The following is a 22,623-nucleotide window of genomic DNA, read 5'->3' as shown; positions in this document are numbered from 1 at the left end:
GCTCTGCATGGTTTGAATACATCGTCAGCACAGCGGGAGAAACAGCGGCATGTTCTTATCAAGCATGGATGTCACGTGTTCTGTTAAATTCTCTTTAGCTTAGAAGAGTTTAGTATTACGTGTCGTAAAAGGCTCAACAACTTTTGTTGTTGTTGTATTTTCACAATTTGCCGCGATCAGCGTGAGACTATTCGGTGTAAATAAGTGTCTACGTAAACATCCACACTCGCACACATTTCATGTGCACTTGATTTAATTTCCTACAATTATATTGCATGAGGAAACTGCAAAAAAGGCCACTTTTATGAGTAAACAGATTTAAAGATATAAAGGAGACAATAACTGCACTGCTGCAATCCAGCATCTCAATTCACTCAATCATACAACAACACAATTTGAGTTGTGACCACCACAGAAGCCCATTTTTCCTCACACAGCAAAGTGGTGGAATCCGCCCAAATCCAAATCCTTAATCCTAAATTTGCATCATGTGTGGCAAAAAATTCTAAGAGGAAGGACAAAAAAGAAACTCTCCAAAAACCCAAGTCATTCATAAACACCTCCACATGCAAGGAAACCCAAGATGCACACGAGGATTCCCAGAAACTGCTTAACAGCAAAAAGACCATCTGACCATGAAAGACACAATCTGGCGACTCAGAAGTAAAATACCAGTGCTGTGCGTGCTATACAACAGGAAGTAAAACTTGAATCAGTGTAAAAACTGAGAAAATAAAGAAATTATTTGTACATAACTCTAACCCAGAACCATAGCACCAGCAGTACACAGGTGTGTTTTAACAGTCGAGTGGACGTACAATATGTGTAAACACAGCTTAGACTTCCTAAGTGTTCCTTTCTGTTGCTCTTCATATCTAACAAATCTTTTTAATTAATGCAAAGAAGAACAGAGGTCCAGTATTCTTACAGATGCAAGTGCAGCACATGCCATGTTCTGTGTGGAGGAACCATAAGACTTTAAAATATGCATAAAACTTCAACATTTACCACAAGATTTTTTTCTATTTCTTTTCCATATGGGTAGTTTCACTCTGTTAGTAGTATTAGTAGAAAATAGTTTGGCAAGATCACATTACACACACATAAACAAAAACAATATTCAACCTTTGAGAAATATATATAATTGTGTCAAAGCCCCAGAAGTTCATGTTTGATGATGGCCAGTTTCACTGTTAGAGAATCAACCATTGATCTGACATATGTCAATCTGTCTTTTTTTTACAAGTAAAACAAGTCAACTAGAAGAGATTTTCACTGCCCCACCCTCATCCTGAAGATCCCAGGAGATTCCAACAACAGGTTACCTGTCCTCAGAGTACTCGTAGTCCGAGTCACCTGAGCGTTGGTGCTCCAAGTGGGGCTCGTGGTAATGGGAGGGGGAGTGGGAGTGGTGGCGGTTCTGGTGGATCTCATCCAAACTCCTGATGATGAGAAAACATGTCATTTCTATATGTAATGTAAAAGTGAGTGCAGTCATTAAAAGAAAGAAAATATGATAAAATGATAAAAATAGATAAAAACTATAAAGTTGTGACTTTATCATGTTTATTCTCACTTTACTGAGATCTGACTGAAGATTTGACGTAGAGACACGATGAGCACGGGCAAGAACTGAGATTGAAACGTTCTAGGTAAATGCTGCCTGCACTGCAAAGCAAGATTAATGTGTTGTTCGGGTATGTTGAGCCTAAAGTCAGAGTTTTCAGTACCAGGAAGGTGGATCTCTTTTAACCTGGCTAGATCACCATGGCAACTGCTGTGCTGAACACAAGCTAGAAGAGCGACTAGGGCACGTTACAAAGTCAATCAGTCCATTTGTTGGTTATTTATCACCAAAAATTCAATGAGTAAAGATCATTTCACACACAAGTGATTTCTCACTCTTCGTTTGGCTTCGGGACAGTATCAGAGCTGAGCGCACCGAATAGCTAAAAGTTTGAAGTTTCAGAGCTCTAAGATGTCGATTTGACATTTCAGATGAGCTGCAGCCTGAGCGTGCAAAGGGAAATAAGTACATTAACTCGGAAATTTACACAGCTAATGATTTTCTGTCAGTTGTGCTCTGTTGTGGTGTTTTTTGGTTTATAGATTTGTTTAGCGTATCAGTTAAAGTCCCTGAGTCTTGGACCCAGAGTTTTGAGTTTGGCATGTTTTGGGGTTTTGTAGTTTTACATTTTTTATTATTTTTGTTGATTATTGTTTTATGCTTCCGTATTCTGCATTGGTTATATTTAGCTCTCTGCTGCTTTATAGTTTTATGTGTTTTTGACCAACAGTTTTCCTGGAGAGAGGATGACATTACCCACGTTCAAAGACAGTGTGATTAGACACTGATGTACAACTCTTATTATTGTGGGGAAAAAAGCAGAAAAAATCTCCAGATCAACCACCCATGAAATGTGACCTATGTAGTGGGGACCCGGCACTCAAACATTTTAGATTTGAACTTCTGCTAAACTGCCAGCTTCTCCCTGGGTTAATAAAATGTTAACAAGAGCCGAGGTGGTTTGTCTCTTCCAGCTGTTCCAGTTATTGAAATCTATAGACAGCATAGTCAAAAGCATCCATATGTGGGTCTCCAAAGAAGTAAATTCATTAAATATTCCCCAAACAGGGATGGGATCTGTCAGAATGGTGAATACGATCTACTTTTTAAATCTGGCTAGCTGTGACACACAGAGTCTGTCATGTGCCTGAGTCATTTGACCCAGTGTTTTGTGTTCTTGTATTTTCATGTCATTTTCTATTATGGTTCATGGTTAAGTCCACGTTGGTAGTCTCAAGTTTAATCTGCGGTGCCTAGGTTGTTCTGTTTAACATCTCATAAAAGTGGCACCTCTGTGTCTCTCTCTCTGTGTCTGTGTGTATATATGTTGTGTGAGTTCTTGTTTCCCTTGTTTCATTCTATGTTCCCCCCTGCCTGTCATGTTTATCCATGTTTTCCCAGTCTGCCATGTCTCTCTTGTCTCCTCCCTTCCCTCGCTCCCTCTTTGCCTTTCCTCCATTTCTGTGTCATGTTCCTCCGTTTCCTGTTTTATTGTGAAGGTCTCGGGCTTCCATGTTCGGTGTGTCTAGTTCTGCTTCCCCTGTGGCGTCACGTTAATTCGTGTCAGCTGTGTTCCCCGTGTGTTTTAAGTCCCATCTCCGTGAGTCTGCATTTTGGGCCCTGTCCTGCCTGTGTTACACAGCTTTACCGTTTACAGTTTTACTGTTAAATCATTTGTTACACACAGCAGCCGTGCTCAGGCTGAGCCCTGAGCTTCATTTTGGTTTTTTTTTAAATCAATTATTTTTCTTAATTTCTGCTTAAATTTAAAAGCAAATAGTGACAATAAAATACTAAATAAACATTTTATATTTTATTATTTTATTTTATGTTGATTTAGTAACTAAAAGAACCAGCAGGGAATCTGGTAACGTCACATCTCAGATGGTTTAGTGCAGCGGTCCCCCATCCCGGGGCCACGGAGCAGTACCGGGCCGTGAGAGTTAAGGCTCGTGTGTAAAATTTATGGTTTTCAGGGTTTTTATCGTTATTTTTTTTAATCGTTTTTATCATTAACTCATTAACTTTTATCATTAACACTTTCCCGGGGTTCTTTTCCTGTGTGTTATGAATAAATCTTTTATTTGGTTCCGGTACTGGTTTTATTTTGTATTTATCTGCACCAAATAACACAAACAGTTGGCTAAAAGTGCTTTAGAGAATAAGATAGAGACCCCACAATAACAGAGAGAAAGCACCAACAATCAGACGACACCCTGTGAGCAGCGACAGTAGGAAGGAAAAACTCCCTTTTAACAGGAAGAAACCAACAGAAAGAGGCTCAAAAGAGGGCAGCCATCTGCCGTGACCAGAACAATGCAGCAGCGGACTTGTTGAGCAGTAATCCTCGCAGCTGCAGTCCACAAATTAACAAGCAACGTCAAGCTTTACTTTAGGGTTCCCCCACCTGCCAAATCATCACTCAAAGTTCAGCAGGTAAAACTCCCCGGTGTAACTCACCTTTGCATGGGCACGTGTGCAGGCCGAGACCGAGCTCTGCACGTGTCCTCTCTGTGAGGCGACACAGAGCGCGAGCGGTGCTGGACGGGCCGCTGCTGCTCGGGCACAGCCAACGTGCTGCCCCGCTCTCTCTCCCTGGAGTTACGCTCTGCGCCTGCACCCGCACACAGATCCAGTGTGGACACACAAACACGTGCAAAACAAGCAAAATACATGTTTCAAGATTCACACAGATATAACATACACACAGGAGGGATACAAACACTCACACACATCCAGGCATTAGTTGTGTCCTTAGGTAAGGGTGCACCAGTTGTAATGAGTCAATACTACTCGCTACCGTTACAGGTGCCATTCACCTACAGACTGTAAAACATCACATCTGGATGTTTTACAGGCAAATAAGCAGCTTGCAAATGCAGTGTAGCTGGTCATGTGACTGTTTCTGCAAATGTGTCTGTCAGACCTGAGCTCAGTTTGTTTTAATCCCATGAAGTGGCTGATGAGATGACAGATCAGACATTTACAGTTACAAGCCTACAAAGCTATAGTAAGTCACATGATACAGAAAAAAAATGCAGTAACAGAGCATTAGCCTCATTTAAAGCTGAGATCGGCAGTAATGTTTGAGTCTTACAGGGAAAAAAAACATCTCCTGTTGTCTGAGAGAAATCTACACTTCTCCACCTCCTCCTGGCTTTGTGATGGGAGACTCTGGCCAATCACAGGTCAAAGAGAAGCCACTCTAATTGGCCCTTCTACAAATTCATGGGAACTTTACTAAGTGGCAGATATTCCTGAATTAAAAGTGGCTATTCCACCGACAGCAGCTACGTACATTGCAAAGCAGCCCAAAAAAGGGACATTTAATGCACTAAAATACATCTCATCTCAGGAGCGAATATTAACCATCACCAGGGAGCAATGACAAACTATATTCAGCACCTCTCATTGCTCCCTGGATTGGTAAGATGCTAAGTTAAATTTTCTGTGATGGTCTTGATGTAGTTGGTTGTGGACGTAGCATGGATGGCCTTCTGGCTGGCTGGAGCATATGTATAGCCTATATATGTTGAAGCTTGTCTGATGGGGTGGAGTTAGGACAGTTATAGGAGAGAGGGAGCTGCAGGACATTTCATTAAGGAGTCAAAAAACAGTGACACCATCCCTGAATCATTAACTAGGCTGGCAGAAATCCTTGACATTGCTTCTAACCCTAACCTAACTTTATATGGAATGGTTGAGTGGCGTGCCAAGACATTGCTCCCAATTTAGTGTGATCTCTTCACCCATTCGTTCATTTTCTTATACCACAGAAGGGTTGGGGCCAGTTCAAGCTAACATAGGGTGAAAGGAGGGGGTGTATGGCTTATGACCTCTTCACATTTGGGAACATGTGACATGCTACGATTTAAAAGTTTCATTGATGGTTAATGATACAGAAAATACTCTTGGCCACCAATGCAAAGATGTAAAACTGCAAACTTTACTTTGATTTAACCGTACGTGGGAATTACTGGAAATGGTATACAGCAGTCTGACAAGATTCTGGGACAGGAGTGTAGAGCGCAGAGGCCAGTGGTCACTTTGCTCGTCCTCCTCTGATGGTTGATGAACACCCACTTGTGTTCTGCAGAGACACTGAGACATTGGCTTGGTGTTTTTTGGGGGGCGGGGTTTGGTCTTTCTAGACGTCTGCCAACTCTAGCTTTAAATATGAACGACAGGATGTGAAACAGAACTGTGCAAAGTGAAGTGAGGCGAAGGTCTCAATCATGTCTTGTATGGATCATCAAAGGTAGCAGCCAGTTGGGGAGCTTCTAAGAATACACAGGAAGCATCGCTGGTTGGATAAGTACAAGAAAAAACAACCTATGCATAAAAACTGACTCTCAAGATGCAGTTAGGTATACACTTGAACTGCAACTAAAATTAACACTTTTTTTGGCCAATGAATGAATAGTTGAGTGAATGAATTCATCACCTGTGGTGCACGATTTAAGCTGTGGCTAAGAATTGTGGGTATTGTAGTACAGAGCTTGTATGTCTGTTATTTGAGGCAAAACAAAATAACAAGGAAAAGAAAAGAAATTCATAGTAATGTTCAAATAGTATCCTGATCATACTTGTGGCATTTTAAAGGCTACCAAAAAAATTTAATAAAATTGCATTTATGTCTCAATCAATGCACACTGGAACTGAAGCGAGGGCAGAAACAGGCAGCCAGCAAAGCAGCTGTAGCTAAAATGTCTTCTATTGTCTGTGTTCAGTGTGCTTTCAGTGAAGTAAGGAGCAGGAATAGAAGCATGCAGGATTGCAGGAGACGTAGTGGAATGGCAGTGAACTACTGCAGCTCTGCAGTGCAGCATGCACTCAGTGCGTCGGTGTTTCTAAGACCCAGCAAAAGAGGAGAAAATGCTCATGCAGCCTCACGCAAAAATTCGGAATCTGCACCCCAGAAAGAAATGTGATGATTTGCAAAATACTTTCGGGTGTTTTTGCTGATTCAGCTTGAATTAATTATTTTAATTTAGGTTAAATTTTTAGAAATTTATAGAAGCAGACCCAAAAGGTTTCCACAGGACATGTAGGGAGGATGCACAAGGATGCTCTCTCACGCAGTGCTGGGCACCTACAGGCTACTACGAGGAAACGCTCAATAACCATGACCCCCACCCACCTTTAGTCACTACTATCAAACCATCATCAAACTCTGTATCAATGATGCGATGAGACCCTGCACACATACAAACGCACACGCAAAACACCCACACACAAGACAGGGTAAGGTTGAGAGATTCTCCCACGCTGAGAAGGACACTGGAGAAGGCTCAGAACAGGAAATGTTAGCCACCACGCTCAAACATTGTTGGTTAAAGGACACACAGCCTGCAAATAAATGAACACACATACTCTGTAGTTTCTTGCTGGGGCTGTCTCCATGGACGTGTCTCCGTGGGAGGTATGGAGAGGGCTGTGGCAGAGGTATAGAGGACACGTCATGTGTCTGGAGCTTATACCAGTGAGGAATGTCGTCTAGCAAGGCCGTCTCCAACTCTATGAGGATCTGAGGGGGACAGAAAGGGAGGGTGGCACATGAGAAAAACAGAGCAGTTGGTCTGCTATGGAGGCCTTTTTCCACACACAATGTTTGACGCCTTTACTTCAGAGGTTCCTGACCTCTCAGGTTTATTAGAAGTAGAAATCTTCACACGTGTGAAGACATTTAAAAGAAAATCAGTTTCATCCACTCAGAGAATGAAACTTTAGGCAATCATATTCAGTAAATATACAACAAATTAAATCATATGTTAGGCAGACTTAACAAATTTTGGGTGATGGGTGTTTCTCACAGTTCCCCCTGTTATTCTCTCCGCAGACCGGTATTTGAGAAACACGTTTGCACCATTTAATTTTTAAAAACCATTTAAAAACTATAAAAACTGTTTTCACTTTCTTATTGCTTTTAGAGTAACAGTTCTTTTGAAGTTTATATTCTTTTATCTACTGTTTTCTTTAAGTTTGTATTGCTGTTTTGTGACTCCTGTAAGTAAAAAATCCTTTATGGATAAATTATGGTTGCTTGCTATCATCTTCATCTATTGTAATCAGAAGTGTCTTTAATTTAAAACATAGTAAAAATCCCAAGATTTCCAGTTATGGGATATTGGGAAACATTTGGGAGCTGGCAGAATTATTTATGTAATTATATTATCTGGAACTATTGACGTAAATGATCGATACTTGTCTGAATGAAGTCAGTGAGACCAGATATCTCTCATTTCTTCTCCAAAACTCTGGCCTGCTGTTTAGACCATCTATTTATGAGACGCAGCCAATGAGAGGAAAGTCTACTTAAGAGCCAAGAGAGGAGGAGCTTAAGAGGGGAGGAGCTAAAACATTGCTTTGAACTGAAGAGCTGGACTGGGAGGCATTACAAGATAAATAACAATTTGATAGCATATTAGCTCATTTTGAATTTGATGGCAGCAAGACAAAAGTTGGGATGAGGTAACAAAAGGCTAGAATTGTGAGGGCAGGAACATTTTGCAACTAATTAGGTTAAATGGTAACAGCTCAGTAACATGACTGGGTATAAATGTGCATCTTATAGAAGTACAGAGATCCATCATGTCCTTCTGCATTGTCCCTTGTACTCTATCCTTATTATATTCCCCCCCCCCCCCCCCCCCCATTATCATACGATATCACATATAATCTACTAACTGAAATAACACAAACAGATATGCATAAATAAGGAGATAAAAGATTCACATGAACAAGAGAAGCCTATAGAGACCCTATATAACTGTTCACCACAGTGCATTTAGATCACAATCCTGATTCCAAAAGCTGCCAGACAGGACAGGATTTAAAACACGTGCACCACATCCTCTGGACTAAAGAAGAATTCAAACACTGTCAATGCTCAACAGTATATACACGTTTTAGAGCAATGTATGCTTCCCTCTATATGACATCTACATTGACATTCAGGGAAGACCTTCCATATTGCATCTAGATGATGCCAAACTGTATCGATTCCAACAGCATAGATACCGCAGATAGATGTAGTAGAAGAGTTTGTGTAGTGATTAGGCCTACCTGAGGTTCAGACTAACTTAAAACATCTGGAGCATCATGAAACCAAAGGTGCCACAAAGAAGAACCAGGACTGTTAAGCAGCTGGAGTCTTCTATCAGACAATAATGGGACAACATCCCTCTTCCTAAAGTCCAGCAAATCCAGCAACTGGTCTTCTCAGTTGATCTCCACCTTATTTTTTTAATTTTGAAAATGTAAACAATACGCTATACAAACAGAGGCCATTTACATATGTTTCCTATCTTCTACTAAGGTTAAAATGTGGATTTAGGGAATTTGATGTGTCTATTACAAGTTTTACAGTTCAACCAATAAAATGGCTTTGCCTGCAGATTGGACAGTGGCTGTCACGCACCTCGCCCAGGAATTCACTCTCCTCCTCCTGGACTCGAGGCTGGTCCCACACTGTGATCTCCAGCATGCGCTCTCTGAAGTCTCGCCGATGAACGTGGGAATAAATAAAGGTCTGGTTCCACTTGGGCTCGGCGCTCTTTTTCACGGTTTTAGTCCGTCGTTTACTCTTATCACTGGAAGAGAGAAGAAATCATGGATTCATTCAGTGTGCAAGAAGGAGAACAGTATGGGTTTTTTTTTTTATTGTTCAAAATAAAAACTATAGATGAAGAAATACTCGTGAGATGCTCAGTAAGTACAAATGAACACAATGAGCTGACCTCCTATCAGGCAGGAAGTACATCTTGACGTAGGGGTTTCGAGGTCGTCCGTCTGGTCGGGGTGGCAGGTCTATGGCTTGAAGGACGTTGACAATCAGCTGATGGCCCACTTTGTCGTACCACAGCTTCACCTGTAACAATGCATAAAGGCACTTAGCATCCTTTTGAATCTATATCCAGTCAGATCAACCTCATTGTGTTTGTTCCTGATACTCACAGAGAGCTGTCCAGGCAGAACCAGAGGAAGGTCTCTGAGAGTGCTGGGACTAGTAGGGGACATCACGGATATAGATGGACGGTCCATCTTCTGGGACTCAAAGGAGCTGGAGCCTGCTGAGGGATCAACAGAATGAATAATAGGAAAAAACATTAACTGAAAGCACATTTTAAAATATAAAGCCTGTTAAGCTGGTGATATAAAAACTTACTAGATTCTAGAGGAGGGTGGGAGGACTCTGGGATTCTTGGGATGTCTCTGTAAAAAGCAGAAGAGTCACAGAGTGTATACAAATCTTCCATTACTATATGTCATTCAGCTGGCATATATCTCTAAACAACAACAGTTTTTAACACAGTAGAAGAAGAAAAAAAACTGTCAGCCATATTAACAGTGTGGGAAAGACAGCAGGTGGCCAAGGACTGAAGAACAGGTGGAAAAAAGGGGATGTCTTTCTTGGATCTGAAGGATTTCAGGGAAGATACATTGGGAAGGGGCTCCACCCATTTCAGCAACTCTACTTACTGATGTGCTCTATACACTTTTCTCAAGAAGTGTTTGGACATAATTCGGTTCACAGAGCTTTTAGATAAAGGAGACACATCAAAAGTCCGTCAGAAGGAAAATCAAAGCCGTGGTACTTTAACAATGACCAGTACACATTAGTAACAGTAAACTCACCCTATAGGTCTCGAAACAACAATCTCCACTTGAGGCTCAGCCTTGGATTCGAGAATGATGTTGTACACTTCTTTCTTGGTTGCTCCTGGCAACGACTTCCCGTTCCACTGCAACACCTCATCACCTGAAAACAAGATTAATGCTTCTTAAAGTCAAACTGAAAAATGAAATGTCCTCAGTGTGCAGTTAAGCGCAGCACAGCTTTTCTGCTGGGTGCTCCACACAAAACCCGACGATGACCGGTCAAAGACTGTATTCAGAAAATGGACATTGTCACCATAACATCACCCTTTGGTAAGAAAAGTCCTTTTGTGAAACTTCAAGCTTGTTTGACGCTGGGTGACCGAGGGGTGGATCTGATGGAGAAAACGAGGGGCGCTGCATGGTCTTACACTTAAAACTTGTCAATCACACGATTAATCACACCCTGTTTCATCCTCGTTTCTGACTTTAATGGAGAAAATTATTTAATTTAATGTGACTTTAGTGTGGAAACAATTTTATCTCTTCAATCTCCAGACTTAAAATAAGTGGTTGTCCAGCACATTAATGTGACTTATTGCTGCTTGCATCTTTCATGAATTATCATGAAAAGATCCAAGTTGTCAAATTAGACAAAAAAAAAAAAAAACACTTTGAGAGTTTTCAGAGACTGGAATGACTTTTTTGCACTTGATGAGACACATTTCTGTCTTTTTATCTGCCCATTTTTACATGTTTGGTTTGGTATGCCAACCCACTATTTAGCCCACCATAAAGGTCACTGCTGCCTGGGTTTTCTTGTTGGCTCCTTCTTTTTTTCCTGACTAAACCCACAGTAACAAAGCATTTCAGGTGAGTTACGATGATTTTCGACCTGTAAATTGAAAATGGAACCTCTCAGAACCCCCTCAGATGTTTTTTCACCCTCAGGAGTGATTTTAACACTATGTTCAAGCATAAATAAGGCCCTGGGTTAATACTTTCAGCAGCAGCTGAGTCGCTGGGAGCTGCTGCAAGGACCTTATTCTGAATATTAGCTGTCTCTTTCATGGGCTCAAATGTTACATTAACAAGAAGCTGTACAGTCAAAATTTACAGCCAGAAGTAGTCCCGTGACCTCAGCACTCCATACATTACTCCATTATTATTCAAATCACGACACAGCATGGTCAGATAAGCAAAATGTAGCATGAATGATGACTGCTTTACTGCAGAACTGCACACATTGCCTGTTTATACATTCTGTGCTTCCTTATATATGCTCTAATTTCACTTTAATCCCAACAGATGACTGCGGTTGCTTACTTTTGCCCACATTCCTTTTTTTTTCTTTTTTAAAATGCTTTGAAAATTATTTATCAGTGTAAAACTGGCAAAACCAAACTCCTCAAAATAACACTCCAGTAAAGGTCGGGCATAATGTGAATGGAGCACAAGCAGGCTGGTAGATTAATTGAGTTCAAGTGCCAGCTCACACAGACATTACACCAATAAAAACACCAGTATTATTACTATTCTGTAGGCCACCACAAGCTGCTACAAATGTTTAGCATTTAACAATTTAAATGACAAGTACACTACTCATGCCTGCAAAGATGACAGGTACATACTGATGTCTCTGCAAAGGTTGATCTCACATGCATTCCTCGATGAAAGCATTACTGTCTGCAGTTCTGCAACTCCTGCAAAGGAACAACATGTTCTATTTTTTGTACCTGCACGTAGGTGTCCCACGACATCTGCCAGACTCCCTTTTTTAACTTTGGTGATGAAGGCCCCAAGTCTCCCTGTCTCCGTCATCTTCCCTCCTACCACCTGCACACAAAGATGAGACAGACGTACGATAAGATCAGATGTCACTCCGTCCTCTCCAACACTGCCTGTTGTCTCAGTGAGGACAGGTCTTAATGTGAATGAATCCCTGCTTACTTTTAGTCCCAGGAGAGAGCCTGCCTCACGGGGCATGGCTGACCTCTTGCTCAGAGTGATCCGCCCAATCAGGTGGTCACCCTCTTTGGATGGCTGCCACGAAACTGGATGCTAAAGGGACAAAGACATGAGGATGTTTACAAAGCACATTATCAACTGTAAATACTGGTATTTTGGTCATGGGTCACATGCAACATTAGACTTAATATAAGTGCAGCTATATGTGAGGAAAGGGATCAGGGCAGAGCTTCAGGAACAACCTGACTGGTGAAACTTACGTGCCAAACTGCAGGATCTAGAGGATGACAGTCCCAGTCACCTGCAGGGAGAAAGAGTTCGAGAGGGAGGAATTAGTCATTTGTCTAAATGATGTTAAATGTAATTGTGCAGGTTGATTCCAAGCTACAAAAAACTCTTAGAAAGATGACTCAGTGATGCCATTAAAGACTGGGATCTGTTTTAATTCAAACAACATAACTAATGGGTTTATCATCCCATTTCTATTTTATATGCCAGGGCCTGCCAAAGGCTTTCTTTGCTGTAGGTTTAATTTTAAAAAGCTAAAAATTCCATTTTGCCATCTATAAAAATGTAACTTAATTTACTAAAACGATATCTGAAATCTCTTACTTAAAAATACTTTAGACTCCCTGTTGAAGCTCCAAAGCTCTTATATTTTAGTATTTAGTTTCTGTTAGTTATATTTTTTATTGAATTTTTATTACATTTTGATTTATTAGACTTGCCTTCTCTATGTCATCCTGTATCTTGTCAGGTGTTTCTGTTGGTGATTATCTGTTGACTTGCTTCCTGTTTTATTTTAACAGTCATCTGTCTCTGGCGTCTTGTGATTAGTTTACTTCCTCAGGCATTGTCTTGATTGTCTTCAGCTGTGTCTCATTGCCCTGCTGTGTCAACTTCCTTAATAATTACCCTCATGACTTTAAATAGTGCTGTTTTCCCTTTTCTTAGCGTCTCTTAACGCCGTAGTGATGGTGTGATGAAGGCCTGTGAATGTGTCGGATCTTTCCAGCCAATTGCTTCACCAGAAGGGAGATCACACAAAGCCCCGTTTAACAGCTTATTTTGAACTGGTGACATCTGCTGGTCATTCGATGTGCAGCAGCCCTGCTGTGATAATACATGTGGGCTACACACCAGTGGATCTGTAAACGTAATGTATCAATTGTAGAATGCCCGTTTGAGGTCATGTGTAAAATACACTTATACACCTCCACCTAACCATCCTGTCTGAGACTGTTTTGAGAAGACGTGTGTTATCAGCGGGAGATGTCAGGTCAAAATGCTCTCTAACTGCTGATATTTTCCGCCTCTTTGTTGGCTCCATAATCTCGTTACAGACTGCTGATGATCATCAGAATCACCTCAGGCCACAAAAAAATTCCCGCATCTTTTCAACCGCTCAAATCCGGTTCAAATGACACGAGGCAGTCACGTCATTTCAGAGAAAGGGTTCCTAGTTTATCTTTGGTCACGTGGTTTCTGAAGAAAACAATGCAGGTGTTGGGACGGGCTTTATTTGGGCACGCCCCCTTTCCTTGACACAGGCCTCGGGGCTTAAGCATCAGACGAAACTTTATTTAGCCTGTGATCATTCCCTGTGTGCGTCCTCCCTTTGAGTCCATGTGGATTTAGTTTTGCTTTACGCTCCCATGTGTTTGTTGGACTTTGCAAACAGCTACAACAGCCTGTCTTCTGAATCTGTTTGGGTCCTTGGGACCTGCTAGCTGTGACTAAACTGTGCTCAGATGTTGTCTATTGTGAGTTGTCGATTGAAAAAGGGAGGAGCTAAAACCCAGTGTTCCAACAGAGGATGACCTGGGTATAAGATAAATAAGGATTATTCTGAACCATGAATAATGCAAAGCTACTCTAGATTTTAAGAATACAAATATGGAGCTGGAAATGAGCAGAACAGTTTAGTGTGTGTCCTTTAACTTACATGTAGGATTAAAGTAATGTCATTCAGCAGTAACGGCTAAAAACATTCATAATCAAACTATTATCATTACTCTCCAACTTGGCCTGTCCAAGACTGGCTAAGTTGAACAGAGAAACGAGAGAGTGTCCGTGTACCCCAGCACTCATTAACACTGACAGATGGTCGGATCAAGTAGGAAAGCTAACTGGCTCTACATCAAGACAGAGGAGCCTGGGAGATTTGCAGTCATTGTTTTAAAGCAGGAGTAAAACAACAGCAAGAAAACATCAGATGGCGATTTTAAAATCCTTTGAGTAACTTCAGTTTGAGGTACGTGGGCAGGCAGAATAATTCACGTGATGTTTTTTGGCAAAATGCCTGCAGGGAGGGAGAGAAAAGAACTTTTTGGTTGAAAGAGTAGAAACCAAATGAAGCTTGCCAGGTAGGCCTATACAATCACGGTTGATGGAGAAATCAGGAAAAAAAAAAGTCTGAATGACTTGAGCAACTTTAGTGATGCTAACTGGAACATTCGAGAGGATAAATGCTGATGCCACCGTTTAGTGGATGAGCGAGCTGGGCAGATCAGCTCTTTATTAACAGCTCTTTGTAGGTTTCATTGTTTAAGACAAACACAGCATGTAAGTGATACAGGCTCCGCTTAACTGAAGATTGACCAAGTCCCTCTTACTGTCCTGAAGGCAGTCCTGGCTTACTCTCACTGGTAACTGACTGATATGGAAAAATCATCTGTTTAAGAGGAGCACATGAGCATCCACGCTATCACCTGACCCTTCTTCAGCAGCTCTCTCCCTCGTCCTTCCAATCCACATCAGCGTTCTTTGGTATTTGTCTGTTTTAGTTTCCTCTTGTGTGGACTTTCACATTGTCATTTTCTCTGAGCTAGTTAGAGACAACATATAAGCCTCAAAGCCACAGCATCCTATACTTTACTGGGCCTTCATGCAGCCACTGTCTGAAAAAAGCTTTTAGCTCTTCTGTCTTAGAGGCAGCTTTATGCAGTATGTCAAGTCTATACTTACAGACAGAGCTGTGTGGCTGAGATGAGCATATTAATGATCATCATACAGCCAATAACTGATATAACTCTCTGAAACCTGAGCGTTTGGCTCATAGGGCTTGCCCAAATATAAAAGGTTTAATCCCAGCAATGCTGTGGTAATTTGTTAATAAAGTGCTTCAACATCAGAGTTGAATTGAATTTTATTATCATCATATTTATACTTGGATCCTAATGGTGATACACAAACCCATCTTATCTTTTTTATCACTTTTTGCAAAAATTTAACGAATGTTTCATTCATTATATTTTTGCACAAGTAAAATAACAGAATTTCACCTGAGCTTTTGAGGGCAAAGTTCAAATACGGCTTTAAACTACACCATATGACTTAGTAACTGTGTATATATGACAGAAAATAAGGAGAAACATATTAGAGCCAGGGTGGCACAGTGGTGGTACAGCACGGTCACTTAACTGGAAGAATACTCTTGAATCAAACCTGCTGCTCAGCCTTTTTGCATCAATTGCTTTCGAGTTCTCTTGACATGCATGTTAGACTAACAATATTCCCATCATTGACCAAATATTCCATCAATTCATATTTTCATATTATACGGTAAAAAGATTTATGCTAAGAGGGATATATATATATCCATCCATCCATCTTTATCCGCTTTATCCGGGGCCGGGTCGCGGTGGCAGCAGCCTAAGCCTTGTGTATGTATGTATATATATATACATACATACACAAAATAGTTGCCCTGTGTTGGATGAACAATGAAGAAAATGAATGGATGGACCCACTTCAAGAACTTGTGGTAATTCTGGGTCAGTTCAGTGCATTTCCGTAAAAATTTAGTTACATTTTTTTAATATATCTCCAGATCACAAGAGTTACCACTATATATTGTAAGGTAAAGGACATCCAATAATAATAATAAAATAATTCAGCTCAACCTAAACGACTCAACTAAACGTATAATATATATATATATATATAGAAAGAGAGAGAGAGAGAGAGAGAGACACAGTAAGACAAACGTTCCACTGAAAGAGCCCTGGACTGGGAGCGTGTCGGTTTTATCGAAATGACTGGTGATTCCAGTCATGTGAAATTTAGAAAAAAATTCAAAGGAGACCTCCACTGAAAAAAGTTTACGCACAGGGGTTAATCTATGTCTTGGAAGCAGAGCCTTCGTGCTTCCGTGATAATGCTTCTAAATAGCTGACCAATAAGTGCCTTCAAGAGGAGCTTCAAGATGAGTGCTGATTGGTGGGATTTGATACAGTCTGTAGAACTTTTTAGTTACATCTCAGATCCATGTAATGACACCTAATTTCTTAAACCAAAAAGATCTCTGGCCATGTCTAATTTAAGATGACACCAGCATTAATCTGACAATGCAATGCCTTCTATTGCACAACGCATGCTACATATTATCCTGTGACTTTTTCTTATTGCCAGAGATGATGAGAGTAAAAGGATACATCCTGTTTTGAGGCCCAGCTAGCTAAAGAGTGTTTAAAACAGCTAATAATCCCAATCCACACCATCTACCCATTACCAGTCCCTGAGTTATAGTAAGCTGGATTAAAACATCTGGAACAGCATCCTTCTGGGACTGACCAGTGAGAGATAAGCTGATGCAGTAACTCCTTCTCCTGAACCCAAACACTCTTGCGTGGGTTATTTTAGCACAGCCCTTGATTTCTGTTAGTGCGGGGAAATCCATAAGTGCCAAGAAGATAGCGGAAATCGTGTAGCATGCAACTACAACCAGGCTTGAATTTAGCCGGTGGTACATGGTTGGCTGTTGCAGCTGGCTGTTAGCAAAGCATTACATAGCCAGCGAGCCACTGACCTAATTCCACAAATCTGCTGGCCTAAATCACAGGGACTCTCCAAATAAATGAGAGCTGTCCTGAGAGCAGCAGGGTTTAGCCACAGCACAGAGGTGTAGATGACACACAGGGATAGTAATGCACTGCATGCTGGGTGGGCACTTTATCCTATCGCTTATCATATAGTTTCACAGTCCAAAACTAGAAAGTGTTGGTTTTAGAGTAATCTTGGGGGTCAAAATATATCTGGCTTTTCTGTTTGTAATTCCACTACCAATGCAGAATGCGGTGGAAAATATATCCATGAAGTGTGGGATTATGTTCTTATTTTACCTTATATCTGATCAACAGTGGTTAAAAACTGTGGCAGATCTCTTGTCCGGTCTATTGATCTGTCTGTCCCCCAGAGTATTAGCAGCAGATCAGATTTCAATTAGTCATCAGATCTGCTGTGACTCTAATCTTGCTCAGAGCACGCCGGGCGCACAGTGTCGGCATGGTTCTTGACAATGATGAGAATACAGGAGAGACCACATTAAAGTCCCGTGTGTTTCATTTACACAGAATGAGGATTACATGAGGAAACAAAGTATGAACGTGTGGTCTAGATGAGACCAGCCAGAGCTCATTAGCAAAATATAATGAGAAGACTCGTGAGTGAAAAAGAAGCCTCAACAAGTAAGGAAAAGTTTCTAATGTACGGAAATGGATGGTGGCTAACGGTGTAAGGTATGTACATTTAGAGAGATTCAGCTTAGTAAGCACATCTGTCTGACTGACCTTTCTCGCTGACACTTTCCATGTCCACGTCCTCACAGCTGGTGTACTCGGGCGTGGAGCCGCCCTCCTCCTCTGAGCTGCTGATGGACATCTGCCTCTTGTTGACTCCGCGCTTGCCCTTGTATGACTGTGGAGGGGGTGGCCGCAAAGACTCCGACTGGTCCGAGCCCTGAGAGTCCTTCCTCAGCAGGTTATCCACCCCACCCTTCTCCCTTGATGTCCGCGTTCCGTCTTGGGGTCCATGCTCCAGGCGACTGTTGTTTGGACCCCAGTCTGAAGGCACAGGTCCCCCGAGTTGGGACCCTGATCTTCCCCCTCCACTGGCAGGGGGAGCCCCACCTACAACCCCCACGGTCCTATCTGCAGAGTAGGCCCTATGATTCTCCATGAGGGCCTTGCGGTCTCCTTCCCCACCTCCACCCCTCCTGGCAAGACGGTTTTCCGGCACCTCTGCTGTGCTGCCTCCACCCCCACCTCCCCCACCCCCTTCACCAGGCCCCAGTCCGACCTCATTTATTGCAAGATCACTGTGTCGTCGCTCATGCCGCACCTTCGACACCTTGGCGTGCATGCGCATCTCCTGCTCCTCCTTCTGTGGTTTGACTGGGTATCTTGCCAAGTTGGGGTCACTGCGATAGCGGTTCTGGAACTCCTCCTCACGCCGCTGCCGTTCCCTCTTCTCCTCATCCTCTGGACGCCTGCGGTGTGTTTCTGAACGACCCAGGTTTTCATCCCCGTCCTCGTAGTCCTGAGAGTGGATCTTTTCCAGCCGCCTTCCATCTCCTAACCTTCTCTCTCCTCTGTCTCCGGGACCCACCCGCTCGTCCAGAGATGACTGTGAATGCAACTTGTCTGCTGGTCTCCGGGCAGAACCACGTCCCATGCCTCCCTTACCGTTTTGCTCATGGAAAGAAACTGGCCTTTTCCTAAATGAGAAAAGAAATTAGGTTATTTTATAAAAGCAAATACAAACACAGGAGCATTGTTTGCATGCTTTTTGACAGAAATATTTTGTGCTTTTTATATATTCTTTCTTTTTTTATTTTCAAAATCTTCTTAGTTCAGTCACGAAGGGCTATCAACAGATTAAAAAACTACTAACCAGGATGAGACAGCTATGAATTCTTACCTAACACACCAAAAGAATTAAAACAAAGGGATTGAGTCAAAGACCTCTCAAGACCTGCCTGTGACCTACCTTCTTCTCTGGTTAAGCTACAGCAGACTCAGAGCTACATAGCGGATTAAAAAACAAAACAAGGGCTTCAGCAAATTAATATACCATGAAAACTGAACCCTGCAGTACTGCTAGCTTTCACCAATTCCTATGTTAAAAATGAAAAGAGGCAAAGGTTGTAAATAAAGAGGAATCTCACTTTTCTCTTGGGGGTTCACTTTGAGAGCGAGAGCCAGGCATGGTGTCAGCACCCTTGGGAGCAGTGACACCGCTGGGCGGATGTGTCCCGTCTGGTGGCCCTGTGTTGGCGTTGGTGCTGGACGGTGGGGCTTGGGACCTGGAGCGGAGTAGCTTCCTGTCCCGTTGGGCCTCACCTCCCGTGGCTGGATTGTTTAAAGAGGTGCCCAGGCTCCCGGGCCGCACCCCTGACCCCGAAAACCATTCTCCTGATTTGGTGAGAATCTCCTGTTGCTTACGGCACTGGTTGCATACCCACATTACCTGGAAAGGTCGAAAGGAAAGAAGATTTTGGCAAACTCATTTCAAGTCACCTCTGAACATCCACCAGGTCACCAGCAACACATCTGGGCTTAGCACTGGATTGTTTTTGTTTTTTTTAGTTTGGTGGAGGAGCAACATGCTTAAAAGGTACATTTTCAGAAACTTTCTTAGCATCTAACTTTCCATAATTCCATAAAAATAGGTGGATTCTAACTTTATCCAAACCCTACCCCTAACTCCAGATGGGTTGTGGGTGACCTGCTTGATGTCAGGAGGCCAAATCTGCAGCATTAAAACATCTGTACAATGCAGGTGAACTTTAATGTGCTTTTAGCTTAGCACCATAACTTTACTGGAGCAGAATCAGTTTTTCATAGACATTAAGAGTCTTGCTTGTGTATCAACAAACACCCAACTCTAATATAAAAAATGAAAAAAATGCCAGTCCCATACTTGCTTCTTTCCATCCTTTGCAAAAACAAATAAAATATTAAAGAGCACCATGATGTGATAAACTCTGCTGTTTGATCTATTTTCTGTGAACACAGCTTGTTGGAGGCTGTGGTCAGAGGGGTCCTGTAAGAGATCATGCTTTCCTCTAAAACAGCTCTTATTTTATCGATAATATTTTTATGATTTGAATTTAGGAGCATACCTCAGTTTGCTGATTAATTTAAAAGCAAGAACTGAAAGGAAAACAAAACAAACAACAACAAAAAACAGACTAGCAGGCTTCAGCGGCTCCACGTGGACATCATGATTTCATCTACAGAACTGTTACACCTTCATGAGCTGCAGCGTTCTTCTTTATTAAGATGTATATTTTTCTGGATTGAAGAAGATGATATAACAAAAGATCTAATATAGGAGTTATAAGGCCAGACAATAATATAGATACAGAGCACGTAGAACTGTGATTTCTAACTGTGTCACATGAAAGTTCAAACATTTTTGCTCCATTAGGCCATCATTCTTACAACTGTTAAAACCAGCTACAAATTAAGAGTGACGATTACACCGATTTAAGATAAAAATGATTAAAGCCCAGTCTTTATCGTCTAAATCAAACCCACAGACAACATCAAATACTCACATGTAGCCATGGCTACAGAATATCACCTCACTTCAACAGCACGAAAAAAACAGGATTTATCTCCCTCCGTATTTATAATCCCGCCGGTTTATTTTGCGCAGAATAAAGCCACCACAGAGAGGAAACACAGTGGTCCTTTGTATTACGTCGCAGAGCCTTGGCACAAAGTGAAAACAAAACACCTCTGGGACCTTTGGAAAGCCCCAAAATGTTACCCCTCCTTGACAGGCAGTGAGGTGCGCTGTTAGCAGTTAGTTTAGCAGTTAGCTCTCAGTGAGCCAAAGCACATTCATCATGGCCTGATTGAATCCTAGTTGGCGCATGTCCAGACTAATCTAAAGTAAATCAGCTGCCCGCACGGCCCACAGCTGTCGGGCAGCCGCCCAGCAACACACTACAGTCTCTTTCTCTCTGTGTCTTTCTCCACCTCAGCGGAGGGGCATCAGATTAGCAGTGGCCAGTAATCCCTTCACCCTTATACAACTCATCATCAGCTGACAATGCCAGCTCACAATTCATAGCTTTTAACCTATAGTGCACCATGCCTCCCCTCCTTAATGTGCATGATGTGATGTAACATTTAACCCAACAAACATCTGCCAAATGGCCAAATCTTATTATTTTGATACCAAATGTTAAACCAACTTTTAATTGTGATAAGATAAGATAAGATAAGATAAGATAAGATAAGATAAGATGACCTTTATTAGTCCCACACGTGGGAAATTTGTTTTGTCACAGCAGGAAGTGGACAGTGCAAAGGTTATGAAGGACAATTAGAATAAAATAAAATAAGAATAAATACAGTATACAACTGTACAGAATAGAATAAAAATAGAATGCTATATACAGTAGAATAAAATAGAATAAAATAGACAATAGGATAAAAATAGAATACAAATGCTATATACAACTGAGTGAAAAATACAACGGTGCCAGAAAGATTATTGCACATTTGTGTTATTGCACATTTGTGGATGTGTGTGTATGATCAGTCAAAGTCTTTGTTGTGGAGTCTGACAGCAGTGGGGAGGAAAGACCTGCGAAATCTCTCCGTCCCACACCGTGGGTGCCGCAGTCTCCCACTGAAGGAGCTGCTCAGTGCTGTCACAGTCTCCTGCATGGGGTGGGAGATGTTGTCCAGCAGGGATGACAGCTTAGCCACCATTCTCCTGTCACTCACAACCTCCACTGGGTCCAGAGGGCATCCTAGAACAGAGCTGGCCCTTCGGATCAGCCTGTTCAGTCTCTTCCTGTCCCCAGCAGAGATGCTGCCACCCCAGCAGACCACACCATAAAAGATGGCTGAGGCCACCACAGAGTCATAGAAGGTCTTCAGGAGTGGGCCCTCCACTCCAAACGACCTGAGTCTCCGCAGCAGGTACAGTCTGCTCTGCCCTTTCCTGTAGAGGGCGTCTGAGTTATGAGTCCAGTCCAGTTTGTTGTTCAGATGAACACCAAGGTACCTGTAGCTGTCCACAGTCTCAATGTCCATACCTTGGATGTTCAGTGGTTGCAGTGGAGGATGTTTGTGCCTGCGGAAGTCTACCATCAGCTCCTTGGTTTTACTGGCATTGATCTGGAGGTAGTTCAGCTGGCACCAGTCCACAAAGTCCTGAGTCAGTCCTCTGTACTCCTTGTCGTCCCCATCAGTGATGAGGCCGACTATAGCAGAGTCATCAGAGAACTTCTGCAGGAAGCACTGGGTGGAGTTGTGGGAGAAGTCTGCAGTGTAGATGGTGAAGAGGAACGGAGCCAGAACCGTTCCCTGTGGGGCCCCTGTACTGCAGACGACCCTGTCCGACACACAGCCCTGAGTCCTCACATACTGTGGTCAGTCGGTGAGGTAGTCCAAAATCCAGGTAGTGAGGTGATGGTCCACTCCTGAGTTCTCCAGCTTGTCCTTCAGAACCGAGGGAAGAATAGTGCTGAAGGCACTGGAGAAATCAAAGAACATGATTCTCACAGTGCTCCCAGCGGTCTCCAGGTGAGCGAGGGAGCGATGTAGGAGGTGAATGACGACATCATCCGCTCCAATGCCAGGCTGGTAGGCAAACTGAAGTGGGTCCAGTGATGAGCTCACAAGGCGCCGAAGCTGAGCCAGGACCAGCCGCTCCAGGGTCTTCATCAGGTGGGATGTCAGAGCCAC

General features: G+C 42.4%; 1 protein-coding gene across 26 annotated transcripts in view; it reads right to left on the bottom strand.

Annotated features, from left to right (window-relative positions):
• Positions 1–22,623, bottom strand: part of rims1b (regulating synaptic membrane exocytosis 1b) — an 88,273-nt gene that overhangs the window by 28,834 nt on the left and 36,816 nt on the right. For 13 of the 26 annotated variants that reach the window (XM_063476981.1, XM_063476995.1, XM_063476992.1 and 10 more), the window contains 15 exons: positions 19,080–19,381; positions 17,704–18,629; positions 12,394–12,434; positions 12,116–12,226; positions 11,902–12,001; positions 10,205–10,328; positions 10,049–10,105; positions 9,735–9,781; positions 9,524–9,648; positions 9,307–9,437; positions 8,988–9,159; positions 6,941–7,094; positions 6,708–6,764; positions 4,028–4,181; positions 1,326–1,442 (listed from right to left, as the gene is read on the bottom strand). In XM_063476981.1, the coding sequence (XP_063333051.1) occupies positions 1,326–1,442; positions 4,028–4,181; positions 6,708–6,764; positions 6,941–7,094; positions 8,988–9,159; positions 9,307–9,437; positions 9,524–9,648; positions 9,735–9,781; positions 10,049–10,105; positions 10,205–10,328; positions 11,902–12,001; positions 12,116–12,226; positions 12,394–12,434; positions 17,704–18,629; positions 19,080–19,381 (2,618 nt within the window). Of the gene's footprint in view, positions 1–1,325; positions 1,443–4,027; positions 4,182–6,707; positions 6,765–6,940; positions 7,095–8,987; positions 9,160–9,306; positions 9,438–9,523; positions 9,649–9,734; positions 9,782–10,048; positions 10,106–10,204; positions 10,329–11,901; positions 12,002–12,115; positions 12,227–12,393; positions 12,435–17,703; positions 18,630–19,079; positions 19,382–20,474; positions 20,810–22,623 lie in introns of those variants that run through there. The other 13 variants (XM_063476989.1, XM_063477008.1, XM_063477007.1 and 10 more) reach the window with 8 other exon arrangements.

Source organism: Pelmatolapia mariae, linkage group LG6 (assembly GCF_036321145.2).
Source record: "Pelmatolapia mariae isolate MD_Pm_ZW linkage group LG6, Pm_UMD_F_2, whole genome shotgun sequence".
In the NCBI taxonomy this organism is placed as follows: domain Eukaryota; kingdom Metazoa; phylum Chordata; class Actinopteri; order Cichliformes; family Cichlidae; genus Pelmatolapia; species Pelmatolapia mariae.
This window is presented reverse-complemented; position numbering and strand designations above follow the sequence as displayed.